Source organism: Schistocerca nitens, chromosome 5, assembly GCF_023898315.1.
Source record: "Schistocerca nitens isolate TAMUIC-IGC-003100 chromosome 5, iqSchNite1.1, whole genome shotgun sequence".
In the NCBI taxonomy this organism is placed as follows: domain Eukaryota; kingdom Metazoa; phylum Arthropoda; class Insecta; order Orthoptera; family Acrididae; genus Schistocerca; species Schistocerca nitens.
In genome coordinates, this window is record NC_064618.1 from 605,329,176 (window position 1) to 605,356,055 (window position 26,880).

General features: G+C 41.3%; 1 protein-coding gene across 1 annotated transcript in view; it reads right to left on the reverse strand.

Annotated features, from left to right (window-relative positions):
- The window catches only part of LOC126260604 (uncharacterized), a 216,449-nt gene that overhangs the window by 158,343 nt on the left and 31,226 nt on the right, over positions 1 to 26,880 (reverse strand). The window contains exon 3 of the mRNA XM_049957941.1: positions 19,933 to 20,055. Within this exon, the coding sequence (XP_049813898.1) occupies positions 19,933 to 20,055 (123 nt within the window). The remainder of the gene's footprint in view (positions 1 to 19,932; positions 20,056 to 26,880) is intronic.

Sequence of the window (26,880 nt, forward strand, 5' to 3'; positions counted from 1 at the left end):
TTGATAGGTTGTGAGTACTAGGCTGAAGGTTTTGATCTACAAGAGCAGAGATTCTCTCAATGTGGGCACAGTAACTAGCCACAATGGAGCATCCTGGGTGGTTGGGTTTATGGACTTTGGGAAGCATGTATAAGTAGGACTGTGGCGAGTGTTAGGGGTGAGGAGAGAGGTGGACCCTAGGGAGGGGTTCTGGGATGAGCCTGAGGGTTTGAGGAGGAACTGGAGCTCCTGCTGGAATTCTGGAATGAGGTCACTGTGGCCGGATTTGCAAGTGGATGAATCTGACAGCTGGGAGTGTTCCTCCACCAGATAATTCTTGCAGTTCAAAACAATAGTAATGGAGTCTTTGTCATCAGGCAGGACTATAGATCATGATAATTCTTTAGGCGGTGAATTACAGTTCTTTTTGTGAATGAAAGGTCAGTTTGCATGTTGAGGAATTCGGGGAATGATGGTGCTGCAAGGTTCAAAGTTGAGAAATTCTGGAATGTTAACAGGATGATTTGTGGAGGCCGACTATGGTTGGATGGAGGAGTGAACTGTATCAGGTAGGGTTCAGTCACCTGTGTTCAGATTCACTAATGACATCTTCATGATCTGGATTAAGGGTTAGAACACCCTATCCACATTCCTCCAGAACCTCAACACATTCTCCCCTATTTGCTTCACCTAGTACCACTCAATGTTGACCTCCACCTCAAAGATGGCTACATCAGTACCTCCACTCAAATCACAGCTATCAACCACCAGCAAAACTCCACTTTGACAGCTGCTGCCCCCTCCATGCCAAGAAGCTCCGTCCATACAAACTAGCCACCTGTAGCCATCACATTTGTAGTGATGAGCAGTGCTTCTTGAAATATACCATGGGTCTCACTGAAACCCTCAAAGACCATAATTACCCTCCCCGCCATGAACAAAAACAGATCTCCCATGTCTTATCTCTCCAGTGAACCACCACCTCCCAGAGTCCCATTGCCCAGCCATCGAGGAATACCACCCAGGACTGGAGCAACTGAATTACAATCTCTGCCAGGGTTATGACTACCTCTTTTCATGCCCTGAAATAAGGAATGTCCTAAACCCAATCCTTCCCACACCTCCCACAATGGTATTTTGCTGCCTGCAAAACATGCACAACACCCTTGTCGATCCCTACAACAACTCCTGCTCCCAACCCCTTACCTCATGGCCCATATCCACATAGTAGACCTAAATGCAAGACCTGTCCCATACATAGTCCCACAACCACCTGCTCCAGTCCAGACACAAGCATCACCTATCCCATCAAAGGCCTGTGAAACCAGTCATGTGATCTACCAGCTAAGCTGCAACCAGTGTGCTGCATTCTATGTGGGCATGACAACAAATTAGTTGTCTGTTCATGTGAATGGACCCTGATAAACTGCATCCAAGACAAAACAGCTGGACCACAATATTGCTGAGCACACTGTCTAACACAATGTTCTTCATTTCAATGACTACTTCACAGCCTGTGCCATCTAGATTATTTCCAGCTTTTCTGCACTGTACAATATATTCAACATTTTTGAAACCCTCCTGGCCTCAAACTTCATTTATTGTTATTTACCAGCCCCCTTCCCTGTGCCCTTTCCAGCACCACACAGTCCTCTGTTCTACCAACACACTGATAGTCTTTTTACTTCTGTCCTTTTCTGCTGCCCCCTGTCCTCTGTCTAACTTCCCAACTGCACCTAGCTGCCCTACCCTCTCCTCATCTCATCCCTATATGCTTCTGCAAGCAGAGCTTTAGCATCCTCTACCTCTAACCTGCTATCCCTCCACCTCTCCACCCGAACCTCCTCCTTACCCCACTACCCAGTTTCCTTCTCCCAACATGTGCTGCTGCTCGCAGCCTGGAGTTGGCCGATAGAGACTGTTGTTGTTGTTGTTGTGTGTGTGTTTGTGTGTGTGTGTGTGTGTGTGTGTGTGTGTGTGTGTGTGTGTGTGTGTGTGCATGTTTTGTCTGTTCTCATGAAGCCTGTTTGGCCAAAAGCTTTGTTTGACAGTCTTTTTGTTGTACTTATCTGCATCTCAGCATCACTGCTATATGGTCAATAGCTACTATCTTTTTCATAATACTGTCATTATGCCATCCTGTATTTTCTGTTGTGAAATGTTGTACCAAGAATTTATGGATTTGTGGAAGCAGCAATAATAATAGCAGCAGCAGCAACAACAACAACTAAAGCAACAGCAGTGGCAATGAAAACAACACCAACAACACTATCAGCAGCAGCATCAGCAGCAACGCAGTGAATTGTTACAAGTGCTTATCATTCTCTAAAAACAGAAGACAATACTGCCAGATGTGTCTCTGCCCACAGCATATTTGCCTTTTTTTCATGCAGATGAAACCTACATCACTGGCTTCTCCATTGCAAGACAAGTAGCATTTTGGTTCCTGAATGTCAAAGACCCTTGTTACTGTCTTCTAGCAGTTAACAAAGCATCATATGCTAAGCCACTAATCAGAGCATACTTTTCAGATTGATTCCTGATAGGGATACTAGAAGTAAAGCATTGGAACTGTCAGACCTAAACATTAGTGATATTATTAAAATTGTTCAGGTATTCAAAACAGCATCCTCAGTGTACCAGGCACAATGTAAGTTAATGTAGATGAGAAGGAAAAACAATTCTGCAATGTCAGAATACAGCATTAGCTGTTGATATGCCTCTTGATCCATGGGCAGGGTCACTGGTCCAGTCTCCCCCTGTGTTTAGGATTCCTGGTCACTGTTGACCCTGTGGAACCATGCAAGGCGGCAGTGATCTTCTAGTGCTGCCACTTAATAAATTGATACTACATAATAATGTCTGAGAACTAAAGCAGTCTGGGGTTGATCCTAATATTATAAAGAGGAAAGGAAAGAAGCAGCTGCATTAGCGGCACTCTCTGACAGAAGAGACTGTGGTATGAAGTGGGGCGCAGGGTGCACCAACAGTCAGTGAGCTCTACATGAAGCAAATTATTATGCACTATAGCAGACCTGTTACATCACCTCACACACTCTCTTAGTTTCTTTTGTTGTTTACTATTGGAACTCTGTGTCTGGCACATAACAACTTTGCTTCTCTTACTGGTTCTCCTTACAGTGCTCTGATCACTATCTGACACAGTATGTCAGTGAGGATGTTTATTATGTTCACAGCATTTGCAGTTCTGCTGCTAAAGTTCATGAATCCAACATTTTAAATTTGTTTTCAAGTGTGCTGTGAAACGCGTTGCAGCAAAATCATGACTCACTGGGACAGATTACGAAGTTACTGTATACTATGGAAGGTCTTCTCCCAGCATGAACTGTTCTACTAGGTACATATTTACCCAGTGCATGGTCAACTATTCTTTTAAACTTGAGAGATAAATGTTTTCATTTCCTCTTTAATATATGACATGACTGCTGTTTATCTAGCTTAGTGAACATGTACACCTTCCTACTTGTTTTAGGTGTCCTTTGTACATTAATACAACTGCCTCATGGTCATAGGTTACAGTTTCAGTGTGGACATCCTCAAAAGGGTCAGATCTATTTGTCACCATTACATCTAATACATTTCCATCATGAATGAGCTTCCAAACTATCTTTTTGAAGTAGTTTTCAGAAAAGGCATTTAATAATTTTTTGCTTGATATGTACTCACAACCTCCACATACCAAATTCTGATTATCCTAATCAATTGTTACAGTTTCAATGTGGACATCCTCAAAAGGGTCAGATCTATTTGTCACCATTACATCTAATACATTTCCATCATGAATGAGCTTCCAAACTATCTTTTTGAAGTAGTTTTCAGAGAAGGCATTTAATAATTTTTTGCTTGATATCTACTCACAACCTCCACATACCAAATTCTGATTATCCTAATCAATTGTTGAATCACTGAAGTCTCTTCCAATGATGACAGTATGATTGGGAAAGTTATGTAGTGGCAAAGTGAGGTGTACCTCTCTTCAAACAATGAAGTTGGAATGATCCTTACCTGACCACATTTATATTAAATTTGTTATTGAAATGGGTGCTAGAGAGACCACAGCCTTTAGGAACCCTAAGAAAATAGGCTGCAACTCACACAGGAAGGACCTCAACTCACACTTAGCTGATGTCATAATTCTGATAAGGTATCCAGCAGATTTCAAAGAAATGTCAAATAAAATGACATCAACCATTATAACTTTGTATTTACAACACTTCCCAATCACCAAGAAGGGTACAAACAGGAGTGTAGGTTGGTGGAACAATAACATGGAATTGCAAAGGAAGCAGGTAAAAAGATGGTTCAACCTTACAAGATGGCAAGGAGAATGGGGAAATATTAAGAGGCCCTTGCCAAATACAACCTTGCAACTAAGCAATCAAAATTATCATAGTAGAAGGAGTTCTGTGAGGAAAAGGAATGTAGAGCTACTTGTGTCACAAAGTCCATAACAGAATGCCAACTAACCCAGGAGGTAATCTAAGGAAAAAGGATGGTGATTATACAAGGACAGAAAATGTGATGCTGGATATGCTCCTAAAGCCTCATTTTCCTCAGTGCATTTCGGCAGACAATACAGACCATGACTGAATCCCTGACAGGCACTGGTTTGCAGGTAATTGAGAGAGAACTGGGAATCAGATGATTTCTAAAAAAATCTGGTAATCTTAGGGAACATTTCAACCAGTCAAGTCACCAGGCCCATATGAGATCTTGTCCACTCTACTGCAACAAGCAGAAGAGAGTTTAATTAGACTCAGTCTGTCCTCCTTTCTTTTAAATACATTACAGAAACTGATTAGCTTGCACACTGTGGAAGGGAGACTAACTAAGGTTTCTCAACATGTAAGCCAACATGCATATACCAGGTAAATAATGTGAAATAGTACTTCACCAAATTGCTGGGAATGGGGAAAAAGTGCTACACTTTCAGGTAATTGCTCTCTCTATCTTCCTGTACATTGAGGGCACTTTGTAGAGAATGGTCTGCTTATCCATGACAGACAGAACTGACAGCACACCCACTGCTGAGATGGAGACCATGCTGGAATGCCTCCATTATACTTGTGGGTTAAAACAGAAAAGCAGCAACAGGGGCATGCAAGCTAGAGTCTGGAAATAACTAGATATCTTTAGGATATTTTGCATCCCACACCATTATATGGAATGTGGTAAATATAGGAGTTATTGGTTAATTATGGCTGACTATACAATATCTGCCAGATTCTTCAATAAACCTTTCCATGTAACAACAGGAAGTAGGGAGCAGAGGAAGAATAAACCATGACACTGTTCACTAGACACAGTCTGCTTTCCTGATGGGTCAAAAACAGACGAATGTGCTGGGGCCAGAGTATATGGGGTACAGTATAGATTAGAGAAAACATTCTCTCTAGAGAAGCTGGTCACAGTACTCCAGGCAGAAATACCTTCTGTCAGAGAATATGCAGAGGAGAATCCATGTAAGTGCTACATGCATCATAGCATCTATACATATCCAGACAGCCAAGCAGCTCTGAAATCTCTATCCTAATGACAGGCCAAGAGAACTTTAAGAAAAACCTACACACAATGGATGTAGAGAAAGAATGCTTAAGATATAAGCTTGTAGAGAGGGTGATAAAACCACATCACACCTAATCTGCCAGTGCAAAACAATGGAAATCAAAAGACACAGAATATTCATGTCTTCAAGTCCAGAAGAAATTGTGTCTAATAAAGAACTAATAAGGGCCTCCCATTACTCTTTAAGGATACTAGTTGGCTTTACTAGAATCAAAGGAAATGAAATGGCATAATAAATACTACTTTGGTGCAGGCAATAGTGGGCTAGGAGTGCTTTTGTTTTTATCTCCCTGTTCAAATTATAAACACGACACAGTGTACACTAGAATACCAACATCCTGCCTTTTTAAATTGTCATCCACTTTTAGCATACTGTGAGCCTAATTCTTGTTCCCTAATGTACGTCACAAATATTTTATCCTACAAAATTGCAGATGGTACATACATTAATTATATGCAAAAATTTGTATAATAATGTATATAAAAATGGTCCTTAGTAATGTATTATCTACTACATGGAATTATACATCTGTTTTATGCTGTGTACAAGACAATAATCCAATCAACAGCCACAGAGTCACCTGGTGGATGTAAATTCTTAGACATAAAAACTGACCGGCATCTACAGAGACTAAGTTGGATGTACAGTCTTAGACATAAAAACTGACCGGCATCTACAGAGACTAAGTCCGAGTCGTTCACTTAAGGTGGCCAATAAAACTGACCACCCCTGACAACGCTAAGTCCGGCCATCTCCATGATCTGGCAACACTGCTAGATGCGGAAGTGTCTGGAGGAAGTGTTGTCTTGTCTAAAGTTATGAGTCTGATTGAACATCGAAAATAATTCGCTTCACATTCTACCCACCAGCAATAACAAGTACTTCCAGAAACAATTCGGCAGGACAGCTCGTGGCTGCATCGTGATTAGAACAGCTTATGCTTGAGCGTCTCCTCGCGCTTCAGCAGCTACCGGCCACTGGCCAGGTGGCACCCGCCGCCTGAAATCCGGCGCTGCCCAGGTGAACGCGGCGCGATGCTGTCAGTGAATGTATCAACTGTCATTTTCGAATTTGAAGTTCTAGTTATCATCTTGCAGTTAAGCACTGGATTTTGCATACTTGAAAATCATGAACTATGGTTAAATGTTGCATGCTCTAACACGGAACAACAAAAATCAACAGAGTGACTATTATTTAACATCATTAGGTCACTCATTTAGCATTCCTATGTAGTACTGTTACTGGTGATGAGTTAACTTCCTAAGAAGAAATGAAAGGCTGAGCCCCACAAAAAGACGTAAACATGAGCAAAGAGTAGTGTGAACGTAATATTTTATGCCCGATAGATCCAAAAGTTTGTTTTGCACTACGAATTCTGCCCCAAGTGTGTGTGCATCACAGCTGGAATTTGTTGCCAACAAACTGTGTGTGGAGCGAGTACTTTTGGGAAAAATACGCCAGAAAAAGATATTCTTGTTTCAACAAAGATCATTCTGGCATGAATGATTTTCCACATTAAGGAAGTCTCAACTACTGATATATGTGATGGATTACCATTTAACTATATTGCGACATTTGCATTCAACAGGGAAAGCTCAGAATTCTTGGTGTAGGAGTACTGCATGCTCTAACTCGGAACAACAAAAATCAATGGAGTGACTATTATTTAATGTCATTAGGTCGCTCATTTAGCATTCCTATGTAGTACTGTTACTGGTGACGAGTTAACTTCCTAAGAAGAAATGAAAGGCTGAGCCCCAATAAAAGATGCAATAAACTCGAGCAAGGAGTAGTGTGAACATAATATTTTATACCTGATAGCTCCAAAAGTGTGTTTTGTGCTATGAATTCTGCCCCAAGGGTGTGTGCATCACAGCTGGAATTTGTTGCCAACAACTGAGACACCTTTCGGTCGCAGTGTAAGAAAATCGACCGACAAAATTACATCACTTGTGATAAGGCACTCTGTTGATTTGAGAAACAAAACTGTCCAGGAGGTTGATGGGAAAGTCCTCTCAGGCACTTGTATTGATAGGGAAGTCCTCTCTCAAGCACTTGTCCCTCTCATCATATACTCATAAAATTTTACATTTCCTGCTCTTGATTCATGAACCATCAAGGCAATTCATTTGTAGATGAAAATTCTCTTCAAACTACATCGATTTAATGACGTCATTAGCACCAGTAGGTTTCTATGGGCATAGAATTTGTAAACTACTTTAGCACTGTCAGATTGTTTTAGATATTGTGAAGAAAACCCTGCAGCTGATTAATTTCTCTTTGATGATTACTGTTTCATTCAGTAAACTAATGGAAAACACAGTTAAAATATTCACTGTACTAATACAAATTAATTTCAGCTTACTACAGAAACATCATGATGGCAGTCTATATTAATAAAGCATTAAGTATCTGTAAGACAATTGAGCCTATTTTAACATGAATTAGTAGGATATTACCGACTTTTGACTTCGAAAATGTCTGTATTTACTTCATGTCCTGTATCATTAGCAAGTATTATGAATATGTGGCAGTTCATTGATAAAATTATGTATACACAACAACGAAAAATGTGTCAGAAGAAAACAAAAGTGACGTTATGAATTTTGCAGTACCATAAGGTTTTTGTTCTGATGCTAAGGGATACTAAAAGTAGCAAGACGAATTTTGCTCAAGCGTTGTCTTACGATTCCCTTATTGAGTTTGTATCTGCCTGCTTGTAGCTCTGCTACAAAAGAATTAAAAATCTGGCTTTCAGCTAGTCTCGAAAGGCGATCAAAAGCAGCTTGCACCTGGTAGCCAAGCATGTTACCTGGGAACTGGCTTTTTCTAAAGTGGGTAGACATCATTCTGAGGTTGAGTTGTTGGCAAATGTCAGTCAGACATGGGCCGTTGGTGTAAGTGTTTTGGTGTTGGATTTGTGCCAATGATTTATCTATAGGTTTTTTTCTGTCCCAAATAGAGAGTTGAAGTCTCCCTTTAGTATTTTCATGTCATCTTGATGAATTCTGCTCATGGTTTTTTCGAGTGTGTTCCAGTATTTTTTGATATTTTCGGTGTTTTTATTATTTTCGATGTTGGTGGGGGCATGTTCATTGATGAGTGTATTTTTTTTATTGGGGCTCTGAATGAGCATAGTCATAAGTCAATTGTTGATGGGTGTAATTTCTTTGACAAAGTTGATGTTAAATCTGTGTTCGAGAAATGCCATGCAGAAGATTGGTGCGACTTTCGCTACCTTTAGTTGTGTTTTGCTCTTGAAGATGCGATAGTTTCAATAATGCAAGGTTTCATTGTCAGTTAGTCATGGTTCTTGAAGAGTAAGGATGAGAATTTTTTGTTGGTCGATTTCTTATGTGAGATTATTTAGTTTTCGTGTATGGATCAATGTATCGATTTTTAGTTTTCAAATGCATGTTTTCTGTTTGTAGGGAAATTTATCAGAGATCTCTGATATTCTCTGCGGTGCTAGCCTGGATTCCCCATAATCCGAAAATCCTGCTGCTGCCTGTCGATGGGCGCGTTGTGTACCACCTGGGGTAAAGTTGACTTTGATTGCACAGTTCATGTTTGCTCGTTTGTCATTGGTTTGGCCTGGGTGATACCAGGGCTGGACAGGACCAGAGGGTGTTGAAGCCTTTGGAAGCAAATATTTTCAGCCGAGCTCATTCAGCTAATAGAAGGTCACCAGAGTACTGGTGATTTTCAGTCAGACATGTCTGGATTTTAGGTTCAACAGGTTGAGTAGCCTTTCAGGATTGTGTTAGTATTTGGTTCACCCCAAGTATTTGATTTCCTTGGTACCACCCATATGTGGGATGCTTTCCTCAGTCTACCACATGGGATCATTATTATTATTATTATTATTATTATTATTATTATTATGTCACCATATCGGATTTGCTGATGACATATCTTCCCATCACTGAAATAGATGTGTATTGTTCAATTCAATATTTCCATCACATATATATGGGTTATAATTACATTGCATTGCTGCTAGTAGGCATATTCCTCACTTTTTCTTAGACAGTTGCTATCTGTTACTCCATCAAAGGAATTTATGTGTGCAGCATTGTTGCAACACAGACGTTCAAATTATCCGATTTCTGTAATTTCATTTCGATACCCAATCGTTCTAATCAGATTCAGCCAGTCAAAGTTAATGTGGATATCTGACTACGGCTCTCATCATATGATAGACTGGGTAAACCACATTCTTAATCGGACTGTTGAATCTAGATCACTTATCTATGACAGGGCCTGAATTCTTAAACACTATGGAAAATACTAATACAATTTGCTTATTACAAATACGTTATTTAAATATAAATATATGAAGTAACGAGGTAACAGTTTATTTCCAGGAGCAGAGCCCCATCCATCAGAGCAGAACAGTGCAAGGTTGGTTTCAGGGCCAAGAGAGGATAAAGCCATTGTAGTTTGTTCCACGATCACCGAACATCAACCAGATAGAGAATATGTGGGCAGAGGTAACAAGGTCATTGCCATGTGGTCCTACAAATCCAAGCAACCTTTGGATGAATATAGAAAACTATGGTGGGAAGTAAACCATCACGCTAGACTATCGATGACTTAATTAAATCAATGCCCCTATGCCTTCGAGAAATCTTACATAATGATGATGGGTGGGTTGGTTACTAAAAGTATACTTGTCCACAAAACCCATGTAGACAATTATCTGATAATCAGTCAAGTTTTGCCTTGTCGCAGCTCTTTAGCATACAAGTCCATTTACTTTTAGTCTCCTCCTTACAATTCTTGCAATGCAAGGTAATTGAAAAATCTCATCCAATCGACGTCAACTGAGGAATTGATAGGTGCATGTGTTGTTCAACACACAGCACTCATCACCGTCACCGAAATCAATGACTGTTTATGTGTGTGTGTGTGTGTGTGTGTGTGTGTGTGTGTGTGTGTTTGTGTTCACGCAAAATCTGAATCACTACTATTAACATTAGAAAGACAACCAACAATAAATATTGCATCAAATATGACTGTTAAGTATTTTAATGCAATGGGAAGCTACAAACAGAATTTTTACCCAACCCACATCCTGCATATTACATTAAGTAAGTAAGATTTATTAACTCCATAATATCGGCAGCAGAGACAGTGTGCTCTTGTTGTCATGGCTCGCGACAAGTGCAGCGATTAGCAATGCCCAATGCCGCCGCGATTTGTTTATGTTGGCTGAGCATGGATGCTGCAGCATACAATTCGCCATAAACAGAAAGAAACCACCTTGGCTCTGACTGCAGTGAGCGGACATCACTGCCTATATGTTTTTATAGTAACTAACGTGAGACTCTACTGACAGGTGCCATAGAGGAAATGGAACGGATATCATGTCATTAGTCATCAGAATATTAACCAGTGATGAACTGTTCACTCTATTTGAATCCCAAGAAAATAGAAACCTTGTCACAAAGGAATGTGAGATGATATCAAAAGTTATCCAACATACAAAAATTAACTGCAGAGCTTTCATACACACATTAGTAGCACACAAAAGGAAATATTATGTCTTGGAAGTGCGTATTTCATTTCCTCTTCTCATATCATAGCTTTTATTTAGTATGAAGTAAAAAAATAAACAGTTTAGGGTTCTGAAACATAATATGACACCAGATTCTTATCGTAGGTGCTATTGGAAATGCAAAAAGCAGGGAGCTGTCCATTCTTTTGTCCAACTGTCAGTTTCCTTTCATGCATTACTACCGCTCAAAGATTCTTATTTAAGGACTTGCGGGCATCAAGTTCTTCAGCAGAATAAGCCTTATGTTATTGTGCTAATTATGGTATGGAAAAAATGCAGCAAAGTTGAGTTGACCTAGAGCAGTGAAGATACTTGCACATGTCTGTATTCAGCAATGACTGCCAGCTGCCACAACACTTCACAGAATCCATGTGGCAGGCAACACAACTGTGAGAGCACTTCAGACTTCATTCAGTAAGATGTCAGGAGATGTACGGAAACATCAAATAACGTAGTTTTCCAAGTCATATTCAATTCAGAATGAGGTGTTATTAAGGTAGTTGAGCATTCTAATGATTACACCTTGATAATTCCCATATGAGTATTCCAATAGCCAAAAGAACCCGTTAGTGTGAAACCATCAGAAACTGCATTAATATCAAACTGCAAGAACTTGAGACACTACGTGGACTCTTCTCTTCGCTGGGTAACCTATTACTGTTATTTAGTGTTCTCTCTGTCCTAGGCATAACGCAAATGGAACTTCACATTCGTGAGGTACTTTCCGCTATTCTTGGCAAACATCAGCAACTTGTAATCACTGCGAGTTACAACTGTGTGATGATAATGGTACAGGTTTTCAGTGGGTGTGGTGGTGCTATGCTCTCAAACTACTTACAGTAACGTTAATGGTGGCGCACATAATTTAGCACTAACTACCTACTTAAGTAAAGATAGTGTGGCGGCAGCATTGCTTCTTTTCGTTTGGCATCAGCTTGAGTAATCCAATTTAACGAACATAGTAATCCATTCACGAGCTACTAATGATACAGTATGACTACAAAGATCATCGTGCGGGTCTTACATTAATTCTGCAGTGAACTGCTTAACAAATATTACCCTCAACTATGCAGCTGGAATGACTCATTACACAGGTACCCTATGTTGCACTTGGTTAAGTGATCAGTTCGCTGCAATCCTGCTTCTGCTGTTCGTAAATACTTGTATACTGACCATTCATTATTTGATTAAATCTGATTCGCAATTATATGACATGGGTTAGCACTGTCACAAAGCAATGGCTAAGGGTTGGATGCCGTTGAAGTACCATTACATTGCTGGCAAGACAAATGTTCGTAAATCACCTCTATTGCCTCAAAAAACAATTGCATCTTAAATATCGAAGGACCGACGTCCACACTGTCACAGCGCGTTGAAATACAGCAACGATGGCAGATGAAAATTTGTGACCAACCGGGCTTCGAACCTGGACCTCCTGCTTACTAGGCAGATGTGCTGACCACTGCACTATTTTTTTTAAGTTTGAGAAGACTTTCAGCACCAGATAGGTGGAGGCAAAGAGGGCAAGGGTCGAAGATCCGAGGCCTGGCCACAATGCCTGCCCGTACCTGTCATTGAGTAGCTGCATTATTCCTATGTATTCCATGTTTGTTTCCATATATGCCTTAAATTGTAGAACAAAACTGAAGCAGTAATTAAGGTAAAATAAATTACAGATTGCCGCTTCCAATGGCACATGATCCTTGTAGAACATAGCTCATAACAGGCAAAAGGGTGAAGGAAAAATACATAACAAACATTCATTCAGAAACATATTCACAATTTAAGTTATTATGCGCTGGATGCATATGAGGTCTGTAATGAAGCCATATATTTTTCAACAAATGAAAGAAATTTCGGAGCCAGAGGGGTTCTGCCAAATTAGATCAGTTCTGATTTTAGAACCAACATAAAAGAAGATTCCAGGAATAACAAAAAATTGAAAGAATAGTATTCTGCTTGTAAGCAATAAAAGTGTCCACCTCCTTGTAGCCCACATAAATCAATAGATAAAAAATTTTGCAGCCATTCCTTATATTTGTTTTTCTTCTTCAACTTAAAATGTTCTTCTGCAATATAAAACATGTACGCGCTAAGTTCAAAGTTTTGTTTGTTAACACGTAAAACACAAACTGTCCCAGCAGCCACGAATAACTGTTATTCTTTGCGGACGGGTAACATTTCCAGTCAGGTTGTAAAGTTTCAGTTATCGGTATATGACTTTCTGCGGCTCTGTTGATAAGTGCTAAATTTTTTCTAGTCCAGTTCCAAATTCGGGTTCTATTTTCACATAAGAATATGTGCACTACAGTTCCTACAAGCCGACATTTGTTGCAGTATGGAAATGGTCTCAATTTGATTTTCCATAATCGTTCCGCGGTGGGTATGGTTTCATTTACAACATCGTACCATACAGCACTGACTCTAGTTGGTAGAATTTAACTGTTTATATTTTTCCAGACGTTCATCCAGTTTTTAGTAGATTAATTTACCTGAATCTGGTTGTGAAGACGGTGTCTGGTAATATAATCATAGATGATTCTAGTGTTGGTTTGTGCTGGTGGAAGTCTTATATAGGTCCAATAGACATAGTACTTTCTGGCGTAATCTAGGCTGGCATCTATATGTGCTATATTAACAGAGGTGTTCCTATCCCCACGATCTAATGAGAGGAACAGAAGTTTCGTGATGCCTGTCTTAGTGGCATGTGTTAGTCTAAAAGCACGAGTTAGAAACAGTGCACCACATCTAGATTTAATGTATTTAATTCCAAGTTCTCCATTTTGCATCTACAAAGTCGTCATGTGGAAGGATACTTTGAAGATATTTTGTTTCCACACATACCAACACAGTACAGCTACCTATTTTATGTGCGATGACCTGTGGTATTGGTAAGACTGCTGCAACATGATATACTTTGATAAGTATGTATGTATTTATAAACTGAACTTTCTGCAGTTGGTCTAATGATCGCATGTCATGGTCCTTCAACAAGGCTCTGATGCTTATAAATTTCTGCTCCCCATTGTTTGTAGACATGTGCTAGGGATTTGCCCTTAATCACAATCCGAGTTGGAGTCTCTCTTCCATTACATCTAACCAGGACACACCTACTGCACTATCGTTAAGTACTGAGATGCAGTATTTTGGATTTAAAATTTTGTAAATTTGTGGTAAGATCTAATGCGACCAAGCTGCATAGGTCATCAGTCCCTAAGCTTACACACTACTTAATCTAACTTAAACTACTTACGCTATGGACAACACACACACACATGCCAGAGGGAGGATTCGAACCCATGACGGTGGGCACTATCGGGACACAGCAGCCAACCTCTCTGCAGCACCTATCTCTACACACGCTCCTCGTCAGGCAAATTCCCATGTTAGCCACATACCACATGCTCAGTACCTTCCCCCTTTCCCCCTACCCCCCACCTCAACCCCCCCCACCCCCCACACCCACCCCACCCCGGCCATTATTCCACTCGCTCGCGGCCACACTGTATTCTCGCAAGGGTTCGGACGATGATGTGCGTCTAGCACTGAAAACTTTCGATGACCCATCGAGACCTGAGTAATTATACAGGATGTTTCAGGAGGAATAGTAAATACTGTAGGAGATGGTAGTATAGACAAATTGCAGAAAAAATGCCATATAACCTGAGTCCAATTTCTATTGAGTACATATAGCTGGGTTCAACGCATTTTCATTTCATACGTTGGTCCTTACAGGACCCAGTTGCGTACACTTCCTTGAAAATGAGCTTCCAGCGTTATCGGAAGAGGTTCCTTTGGCTACAAGAATACATATATTTTTCCAGCATGATGGGGCTCCTGCACATTCTAGTCGTCAGGTGACACATTATTCGAACCTAACATTTCCCGGAAGATGGTTCAGTAGATATGGGCACTTTTCTTGGCCACCAAGGTCCCCAGGCCTTATCTCTTTGGATTTTTGCCTGCAGGGATGGTTAAAGATGAAGTATACAAAGAAAAAGTAAACCCAAGAGCCAATTTCATCGTTCGGATTATGAATAGTGCAGCCCTCATAAATGAACGCAAAAAGGACCTCAGAAGAGCTACACGTGGTGTTATCAAGAGAAGTCAAATGAGCATCGAAGTTGTTGGGGGAATTTTTGAAAACCAACTTTTAACATCCTCATTTGCCTTTGCTTTGAGTTTGTTAGGGTTAACTACTAACAGCTTTATCTCTGTACTCAATAAAAAGTGGAAACATTTATGTGGAATTTTTTTATGCAATTCTTCTGTACTACCACCTGCTAAAATATCTACTATTCCTCCTGTAACACCCTGTATATGGATATATGTGTGGTGTCTGTTCTTTCGGACATGTCCAAAAGAAAAGACACTACGAATCCGGGTTCAAACCTGGTGAGGCACAAATTTTCATCTGATGCCGTTGTTCCATTTTAATGCCAGTGACAGCCTGGACATCTGTCCTTCAATATGTAATTGATTAACAAGGACGTCTACTTCGATTCGTAGTGTCTGTTCTTTCAGAAATGTCCAAAAGAACAGACACACACACACAAATTTTTATCTTAAGTGCTATTCGGAAAATGTTTGACAACTCGGTGATAGTGCCGGACTGGAGCAGCATCAACCTACTCATTTCACTAGATATAGTTGTAATTATCTGAACAATTCCTGTTTAATAAGTGACAGCGACAGTGTCTCTCATTGTTTACTTTATCAGAGAACTGCTTCTTTCTGCCCTAGCCTATACTACAGCAATGAGTGAATGCTCACATTCTTGATACCTTACTGGACGTGCTACTACAACTGTAGCCAAAGATTCAAATCCCGCTAGAAAAGTATGTTTCAAGTCAGATGGTTTTGCTCCTCCCCTACTGTCATTGAAAATGATAACAACGAAATTAAGTATAGGAATCCTACGAAACCTTTCAGTTCATACTGCGATGCTGTGAAGATGAAAAAAGTAGTTTTTCACAATTATCAGATGAGGGATGGAATTTGTCAGATTCCACTAATTATGACTGCATTATTAATTGTTGGTTCACAGGCTCTTTTCGGTTGCTTATTGTAACTGTTTTTAGAATTTTAGAGTGGAAGAATAGAAACATCAGATTTTTGCCATATGGTATATTTGATTCACCTTAAGTCTTCACGTTTTGAGCAAAGGCAGAGTATCCGTCAGAAAAGACAACAACAAGAAGCCAGGCCATGCCTGTCTTCTGGCGGATGTGCCAATGACAATGATCTCAATAACAATATTGTACAGCAAAGATACGTTACCAGCTCAACCACTTGAGAAGCTCCAAAATTGTGAATCACATCTGGTGAATAGGCTTTCAAGGTTTTGGGCCCATTAAGACAGTAAAACACAAGTTATTGTTGCAGTTATTAATTTATGATATTTAGTGTGCATTCAGTGCATCGATGTATTAAAAATAATCACACTCTAGCCCCTAAACCTAGTTACAGAAATGCAAATAAGACTCATTGACATATAATGAGGATACTGCGGCCCTTGCCACCTGCAACTTTGAGACGAAGCTATAGTCACTTCCGAGGTCACTCACAGAACACCTCAGCTGGTATCCTTCCTGGCAGTATAACTGTAACTTGGCAATAGTGCAGAATATGTTTGGCAACTCTGTGACCGATGAGTTACTTCTTTGGTGGCACATAACTATCCTGCTAAATTCACTTGATATTATCGTGTCATTTCAGTTGAATAATGTGAGTGATTTTCTCTTGAGATGTGACAAAAGAATATCAGTTAATCCTTTTGAGTCAATGAAAGTCATTCCACACAGGAAAAACAACTACTCTCGCCTCTTATGTTGTGATTTATCTGCCATAGCGGCTACTGGGCCAATTAGAAAGTCAAAGTCACTGCACGTATTTGCTAGCTCCTAGGTAACGTGCTTGACTGCCTGTGTTTGTATTTTGAGACTTGCTGAAAGCCAGATTTTTAATTCTTTTGTAGCAGAGCTACAAGCAGGCAGATACAAACTCAGTAAAGAGAATCGTAAGACAACACTCGAGCAAAATTCGTCTTGCTACTTTTAGTATCCCTTAGCATCGGAACGAAAACCTTACGGTACTGCAAAATTCATAATGCCACTTTTGTTTTCTTCCGACACATTTTTTGTTGTTGTGAATACATAATTTTATCTATGAACTGCCACATTTTCATAATACTTGCGAATGATACATGACATGAAGTTAATACAGACATTTTCGAAGTCAAAAGTTGGTAATATCCTACTAATTCATGTTAAAATAGGCTCAATTGTCTTACAGATACTTAATGCTTTATTAATATAGACTGCCGTCATGGTGTTTCTGTAGTAAGCAGAATTTAATTTGTATTAGAACAGTGAATATTTTAACTGCATTTTCCATTAGTTTACTGAATGAAACAGTAATCATCAAAGAGAAATTAATCAGCTGCAGGGTTTTCTTTCACAATATCTAAAACAATCTGACAGTGCTAAAGTAGTTTACAAATTCTATGCCCATAGAAACCTACTGGTGCTAATGATGTCATTAAATCAATGTAGTTTGAAGAGAATTTTCGTCTGCAAATAAATTGCCTAGATGGTTAATCAATCAAGAGCAGGAAATGTAAAATTTTATGAGTATATGATGAGAGGGACAAGTGCTTGAGAGAGGACTTCCCTATCAATACAAGTGCCTGAGAGGACTTTCCCATCAACCTCCTGGACAGTTTTGTTTCTCAAATCAACAGAGTGCCTTATCACAAGTGATGTAATTTTGTCGGTCGATTTTCTTACACTGCGACCGAAAGGTGTCTCAGTTGTTGGCAACAAATTCCAGCTGTGATGCACACACCCTTGGGGCAGAATTCATAGTGCAAAACAAACTTTTGGAGCTATCGGGCATAAAATATTATGTTCACACTACTCTTTGCTCGAGTTTATTACGTCTTTTAGTGGGGCTCAGCCTTTCATTTCTTCTTAGGAAGTTAACTCGTCACCAGTAACAGTACTACATAGGAATGCTCAATAAGCGACCTAATAGTCACTCCATTGATTTTTGTTGTTCCGAGTTAGAGCATGCAGTACTCCTGCACCAAGAATTCTGAACTTTTCCTGTTGAATGCAAATGTCGCAATATAGTTAAATGGTAATCCATCACATATATCAGTAGTTGAGACTTCCTTAATGTGGAAAATCGTTCATGCTAGAATGATCTTTGTTGAAACCAGAATATCCTTTTCTGGCATATTTTTCCCAAAAGTACTTGCTCCTCACTCAGTTCAAATCTTTCTAGCTGCCTCCTCTGCATTCACCCCCCTGTTATACCAAAAGTAAATATTGTGTTGCAGATGTTACACCTTTTTCCACTTGTGACTCAATTGTACAATGTTTAACTGTAGCTCATGACTTTCAAGTATGCAAAATCCAATGCTTAACTGCAAGATAATAACTAGAACTTCAAGTTCGAAAATGACAGTTGATACATACACTGACAGCGTTGCGCCACATTCACCTGGGCAGCGCCGGATTTCGGTCGGCGGGTAGTGTCTGGCCAGTGGCCGGTAGCCACTGAAGCGCAAGGAAACGCTCAAGCGTAAGCTGTTATGGTCGTGATGCAGCCACAAGCTGTCCTGAGGAATTGTTTCTGGAAGTACTTGTTATTGCTGGTGTGTAGAATGTGAAGCGAATTATCTTCGATGTTCAATCAGACTCATAACTTTAGACAAGGGCCGAAATGTAGTTAAAAAAAAAATCAATTGTACACGAACACCCGACTATAAGTTTAAAAATCGTGATGATTACCACTAGACTACAGGCTGATCGAACACAACCACCTCTTGGAAGTAGGCAACACTTCCTCCTGACACTTCCACATCTAGCAGTGTTGCCAGATTGTGCAGATGGCCGGACTTAGTGTTGTCAGGGATGGTCAGTTTTATTGGGCACCTTAAGTGAATGAGTTGGACTTAGTCTCTGTGGCGGCCGGTCAGTGGTCAGTTTTTATGTCTAAGACTGTACATAGTGATTGTGGTGTTTGCACCACTTCAGTCAGTTGCCAGCAGGTGGTGTCCATGAACACTTGCAATACGGTTCTGTAACACAACAGGTTATCAAGTTGCAATATTATGATTGTAAAATGTTTTTCTATCAATTTCTGTTTGTCTTCTTGCAGATCTTATGATGACAGCTTAGCCCTGGCAAAATCAGTCATCCAATAACATGCTTTTTTGGCAATATTTGCTTGTGAATTTTTCTTCAGTTCTCAATCAAAAATTTAATAAGAAATACAAACCAGTTCTTTGATTATGAGTAAAACTGATAGATGGTGACAGAATGTGAAACAAAAACTTTCCTGAGAATGTTACATGAAATACCTAAGTGCTCATCATCTCAAACTGCGCACATATCTTAACATATATTTCTCCTAATCTATCCATATGATGTATTTCTACCATTTTGTTCTTTCTTCACACTTCATCAATACTCCTTCATCAATGGGCCTACACATGAAAAACTGTGGTCTCCCCTGAGATGATCACTTTTCACAAAGCTTCCTTTTAGAAACATTATATAACACTGTCATCCATTGCATATCTATTTTGCAGTTTGATTTCAGCTGCAGAAAAAATAAATATTATAGCCATTATTCACATATAAATACCGATAGTTGACAACAGTTAAAGATGCCATGAAGAAATCCAAATTAACTATACATAATAATATAATGGCTAAATCTGGAGACAATAATGATTCATGAAGCAAAGAACACATGTTTTGTTAGTCTTTCAAATAATGTGACTCCGCTGTGTTACCTGAGCATCAACAAATTCTTCAGAGCCTCTCCAGCATAGAATGCCACATTCTGGATCAGATGAGACAACATTAAATGGCACACATTCTTCTTCATCAATAACTGGTGCCGATGGAAACATATCCTGCAAACATAGAATATTCCATTAGTAATTTAAAACATCTGAAATGTGCTAATTATTTTGCTGTACAGAAATGCAGTAAGCAGATGTATACATCAAACAGACACAATGAGAATAGTTAATGCTCATTAAATATTTATATAGCACAAAATAATTTCCCCTGTGAATATATCTGTTGTAGGAACTTAATAAAAGAAAAAGTGTCACTAGAAAAGTTGGATAACAAAATATTTGTGTATAGTCAATACAGAGTCTGTGTGTGTCAAAGTGAGGTTGGCAGAAAAGAAGGCTGTGTGCTGGAGTGAGAGCAGGGAAGGGGATAGGTGAGTGATGGAACATGACCAATGAAGGTTGAGGAAAGGAGGTTATGCAAACCCATGATATATTTCAGGGACGGTTCCCACCTGTGCATTTCAGAAAAGCTGGTTTTGGTAGGAAGAATCCAGATGGCGCAGGCTGTGAAGCAGTAACTGAAGTGAAGAATATTGTGTTGGACAGTGTGTAAAGTAACTGGATATCACTTGGCCACAGTTTGACAGTGGCCATTCATGCGGACAGACAGCTTGTCACGCCCATTTAGAACAACACAGTCGTTGCATCTTAGCTTGTAGATCACATAACTGCTTTCACAGGTAGCCCTGCCTTTGATAAGATAGGTGATGCTTATGAACTAACTTGAATAGGTGGTGGGGGGAGGATATATGGGAAAGGTCTTGCAATTAAATCTGTAACAGGGACATCAGCTATGAGGCTAAGGGTTGTGAGCAGGATTGGAGTAGAGATGGATGAGGATATTGTGTAGGTTCAGTGGGCAGCAAAATGCCACAGTTCGAGGGCGAGAAGGATAGTGCATAGGATATTCCTCATTTCAGGGCATGATATGATGTAGCTGAAACCCTGACAGAGAATATGATTCAGTTGCTCCAGTCCATGGTGATACTGAGTCACAAGGGATGCTCCTTCGTGGCCAGGTGATGAGACTCTAAGAGATGGTGTGTGAATGGAGAGATAAGGCACAGGAGATCTGCTTCTGTACAAGGTTAGGAGGGTAATTTTGGTCTGCAAACGCCTTAATATACTTAGAGAGGGACTGGTTGTCATTACTAGGCTGTATGTGAGGGACTTCTTGGTATGGAATGGATGGCAGCTGTTGAAGAGGAGGTACTGCTGGTGGTAGTTAGGTTTAGCAAGGATGGAGGTATTAATGTAGCCATCGTTAAGGTAGAGGTTGGTTTAAAAAGGACCAGATGAAGTGAATGGGGGAGAAAGTGTTGAGTTTCTGGAGGAATGTGGGTAGAGTATCATCACCACCAATCCTGATCACAAAGATGTAATAGGTCAAAATAGGATGGCGCCATGCAGGTGCCCATTGTTATATCATGGACTTGTTTGTGGATGATGCCTTCAAAGGTGAAGAAATTGTGGGTAAGAATACAGTTGGTCATGGTGACAAGATAGATTTGGAATCCAATGGTTGCTGGGAAAGGTAGTGTTCAATAGCAGATAGGCCAAGGGCAATAGAGACGTTAGTGTAAATGGTGGTAACATCAATAGTAGCAGGGTACCACATGATAATGGAACGGAAACTGTTGAGAGTTGGTGGAGGAAGTGGTTGGTGTCTTTTATACGAGGTGCATTCAAGTTCTAAGGCCTCCGATTTTTTTTCTAATTAACTACTCACCCGAAATCGATGAAACTGGTGTTACTTCTCGACGTAATCACCCTGCAGACGTACACATTTTTCACAACACTGACGCCATGATTCCATGGCAGCGGCGAAGGCTTCTTTAGGAGTCTGTTTTGACCACTGGAAAATCGCTGAGGCAATAGCAGCACGGCTGGTGAATGTGCGGCCACGGACAGTGTCTTTCATTGTTGGAAAAAGCCAAAAGTCACTAGGAGCCAGGTCAGGTGAGTAGGGAGCATGAGGAATCACTTCAAAGTTGTTATCACGAAGAAACTGTTGGGTAATGTTAGCTCGATGTGTGGGTGCATTGTCTTGGTGAAAGAGCACACGCGCAGCCCTTCCCTGACGTTTTTGTTGCAGTGCAGGAAGGAATTTGTTCTTCAAAACATTTTCGTAGGATGCACCTGTTACCGTAGTGCCCTTTGGAAGGCAATGGGTAAGGATTACGCCCTCGCTGTCCCAAAACATGGACACCATCATTTTTTCAGCACTGGCGGTTACCCGAAATTTTTTTGGTGGTGGTGAATCAGTGTGCTTCCATTGAGCTGACTGGCGCTTTGTTTCTGGATTGAAAAATGGCATCCACGTCTCATCCATTGTCACAACCGATGACAAGAAAGTCCCATTCATGCTGTCGTTGCGCGTCAACATTGCTTGGCAACATGCCACATGGGCAGCCATGTGGTCGTCTGTCAGCATTCATGGCACCCACCTGGATGACACTTTTCGCATTTTCAGGTCGTCATGCAGGATTGTGTGCACAGAACCCACAGAAATGCCAACTCTGGAGGCGATCTGTTCAACAGTCATTCGGCGATCCCCCAAAACAATTCTCTCCACTTTCTCGATCATGTCATCAGACCGGCTTGTGCGAGCCCGAGGTTGTTTCGGTTTGTTGTCACACGATTTTCTGCCTTCATTAAACTATCGCACCCACGAACGCACTTTCAACACATCCATAACTCCATCACCACATGTCTCCTTCAACTGTCGATGAATTTCAATTGGTTTCACACCACGCAAATTCAGAAAATGAATGATTGCACGCTGTTCAAGTAAGGAAAACGTCGCCATTTTAAGTATTTAAAACAGTTCTCATTCTCGCCGCTGGCGGTAAAATTCCATCTGTCGTATGGTGCTGCCATCTCTGGGACGTATTGACAATGAACGCGGCCTCATTTTAAAACAATGCGCATGTTTCTATCTCTTCCCAGTCTGGAGAAAAAAAATCGGAGGCCTTAGAACTTGAATGCACCTCATATACACTCCTGGAAATTGAAATAAGAACACCGTGAATTCATTGTCCCAGGAAGGGGAAACTTTATTGACACATTCCTGGGGTCAGATACATCACATGATCACACTGACAGAACCACAGGCACATAGACACAGGCAACAGAGCATGCACAATGTCGGCACTAGTACAGTGTATATCCACCTTTCACAACAATGCAGGCTGCTATTCTCCCATGGAGACGATCGTAGAGATGCTGGATGTAGTCCTGTGGAACGGCGTGCCATGCCATTTCCACCTGGCGCCTCAGTTGGACCAGCGTTCGTGCTGGACGTGCAGACCGCGTGAGACGACGCTTCATCCAGTCCCAAACATGCTCAATGGGGGACAGATCCGGAGATCTTGCTGGCCAGGGTAGTTGACTTACACCTTCTAGAGCACGTTGGGTGGCACGGGATACATGCGGACGTGCATTGTCCTGTTGGAACAGCAAGTTCCCTTGCCGGTCTAGGAATGGTAGAACGATGGGTTCGATGACGGTTTGGATGTACCGTGCACTATTCAGTGTCCCCTCGACGATCACCAGTGGTGTACGGCCAGTGTAGGAGATCGCTCCCCACACCATGATGCCGGGTGTTGGCCCTGTGTGCCTCGGTCGTATGCAGTCCTGATTGTGGCACTCACCTGCACGGCGCCAAACACGCATACGACCATCATTGGCACCAAGGCAGAAGCGACTCTCATCGCTGAAGATGACACGTCTCCATTCGTCCCTCCATTCACGCCTGTCGCGACACCACTGGAGGCGGGCTGCACGATGTTGGGGCGTGAGCGGAAGACGGCCTAACGGTGTACGGGACCGTAGCCCAGCTTCATGGAGACGGTTGCGAATGGTCCTCGCCGATACCCCAGGAGCAACAGTGTCCCTAATTTGCTGGGAAGTGGCGGTGCGGTCCCCCACGGCACTGCGTAGGATCCTACGGTCTTGGCGTGCATCCGTGCGTTGCTGCGGTCCGGTCCCAGGTCGACGGGCACGTGCACCTTCCGCCGACCACTGGCGACAACATCGATGTACTGTGGAGACCTCACGCCCCACGTGTTGAGCAATTCGGCGGTACGTACACCCGGCCTCCCGCATGCCTACTATACGCCCTCGCTCAAAGTCCGTCAACTGCACATACGGTTCACGTCCACACTGTCACGGCATGCTACCAGTGTTAAAGACTGCGATGGAGCTCCGTATGCCACGGCAAACTGGCTGACACTGACGGCGGCGGTGCACAAATGCTGCGCAGCTAGCGCCATTCGACGGCCAATACTGCGGTTCCTCGTGCGGTAGCGTTCTCGCTTCCCACGCCCGGGTTCCCGGGTTCGATTCCCGGCGGGGTCAGGGATTTTCTCTGCCTCGTGATGGCTGGGTGTTGTGTGCTGTCCTTAGGTTAGTTAGGTTTAAGTAGTTCTAAGTTCTAGGGGACTTATGACCACAGCAGTTGAGTCCCATAGTGCTCAGAGCCATTTGAACCATTTGAACTGCGGTTCCTGGTGTGTCCGCTGTGCCGTGCGTGTGATCATTGCTTGTACAGCCCTCTCGCAGTGTCCGGAGCAAGTATGGTGGGTCTGACACACCGGTGTCAATGTGTTCTTTTTTCCATTTCCAGGAGTGTAGAAGGGTAGGTTGCGGGTAACAGACTAAATGTGATGGGCTATGAGGGGAGAGATTCTCTCAATGGGGACACAGTAAACGGTCACAATGGGGAGTCCTGGGTGGTTGGGTTTATGGACTTACGGAAGCATGTACAAGGTAGGAATGTGGGGAATGGGGAATAGTAGGGGTGATGAAAGAGACTAAGGGGAGAGGTACTCGGATTGGCCTAAGATTTGAGGAGAGATTGGAGATCCTGCTGGATTGCTGGAATGGGGTTACTGTGGCAGAGTTTGTAGGTGGACGAATCTGACAACTGGTGGAGTCCTTCCACCAGGTAATTCTTGCGGTTCAAAACCACAGTGGTGGAGTCTTTGACAGTAGGTAGGATTACAAGGTTGGGATCAGTTTTTAGGTGGAGAATTGTGATTCTTTCTGTGGATGTAACATTAGCTTGCATGTTGAGGGATTTGGGGAATGACGGTGAGCCAAGGGTTGTGATAAGAAATTGTGGAATGTTAACAGGAGGTGATTAAGGGGCACTGGGGGTGGATTACATGATACCCTAAATGAGGAATATCATTCCCACTATTGTTCCCACCCATCCCACAATGACATTCCACTGCCCGCTGAACATACATAGTGTCCTCATCCACTCCATCTGCTCACAACCCATTGCCTTATGGTTCATATCCCTGCAATAGACCTAGACACAAGATCTGTCCCTCACATTCTCCCACCACTACCTACTTCAGTCCAATCACAAGCATTACTGTCCCCCACCCCTATCCTCCTATTCCTCCCTCTCCCTGCCCCAGCCTCCTCCTTACCCTCATCACCCAGACTGCTTCTACTGCTATGCACAGCTGTTTGCAGTCTGGCTTTGGTGATCAGAGACAGTGGTCATGTGTGTGTGAGTTGTACTTGCATGATTGTGTATGTGCGTTGTCTTCTTTAGTAGAAGGTGTTTTGGCTGAAAGCTTACATGTTTAGCAGTCTTTTTGTTGAGCCAGTCTGTGTCTCTACATCTACCACTATATGGTGAATAGCAATCTATTCTTTTCATAATATTGTCATTCCATCCTGATTTTCTGTTATAAATGAAATACTCCTCTGGGAACTAAAAAATGCACAGCTTCTTGAAAGAAAATCTTTTAGGTATGCTTGTGAAATTAGGTGTATATCAGACAACACATTACCTTGTCACAGATTTGGCTTGTTTGAAAATACCCTGTATTACATAGCTGTGAAGCTTAGCAATAAAACATAGTCCTAGCACAAGGAATACAAGCTAATAGCTACTGAATCAGACATTCAAATATACTTACAAATCAAATGTTATTGCAGTGTGGAAGATTATAAGATGAGGAAGATAAGGAGTAGGTACTGAAATTTTTTGCATTGTAATTCTCTCTCTCTCTCTCTCTCTCTCTCTCTCTCCCTCTCTCTCTCTCTCTCACACGTGTGTGTGTGTGTGTGTGTGTGTGTGTGTGTGTGTGTGTGTGTGTGTGTGTGTGTGTGTGTGTGTGGGAGGGGGGGGGGTGTTTGTTATCTTTCTATAGATGTATGAAAATGTTCAAAACTATTTGTTGTTCTAGTGTGGACGAATTTAAGGAAGAGGGAGACATGTAGCATCTATTTAGATTTTTACAATGTGTGTGTTTCTCTGTGTGCTTATACTCTTTTGTAATAGATGTATGCTGATGAGTCACCAATATATCAATCAAATGACTTTTTTTAAAATGTCATGTGACAATGAAAAATTCTAATCTCTTCTGTTCACTCAGTTAAGATCAGTTTCTACTTGATCAAGACAGCTAATTATCCTTATTAGTGCCATTTTTATGTGTACCAAAAGAAATTATTAAATTTATCAGCTGGGACTTTTTGTGAACTCCTACAAGAAAATCAACATTAAAATCCCAACAGAATATTGCAGTACCTTTGCAGAACTATAATGGTATACTTTTTCTGGTACAGAGACCACACTTCTGAGGTGAAGGACATATTCCTTGTTAATGTCTGTTAAATATCTTTCACAGAATATATGCCAGTACCATTATTTCTGAAAGTTGCCTAGGATACAGTTAAACTAGTCAAAAATTATGATCTTAATTGGTAGTTCTGCATTCAGGCTGAGTGGATTGCAAGGGCACAAGTCAAACATCAGGTAAGGGATGGCTTTGTTGACCATAATAGGATATGCAGACAACTCAGGCAGTGCTCACTTATGCACAAGAAATGCGTGTTTTATCACTGATAATT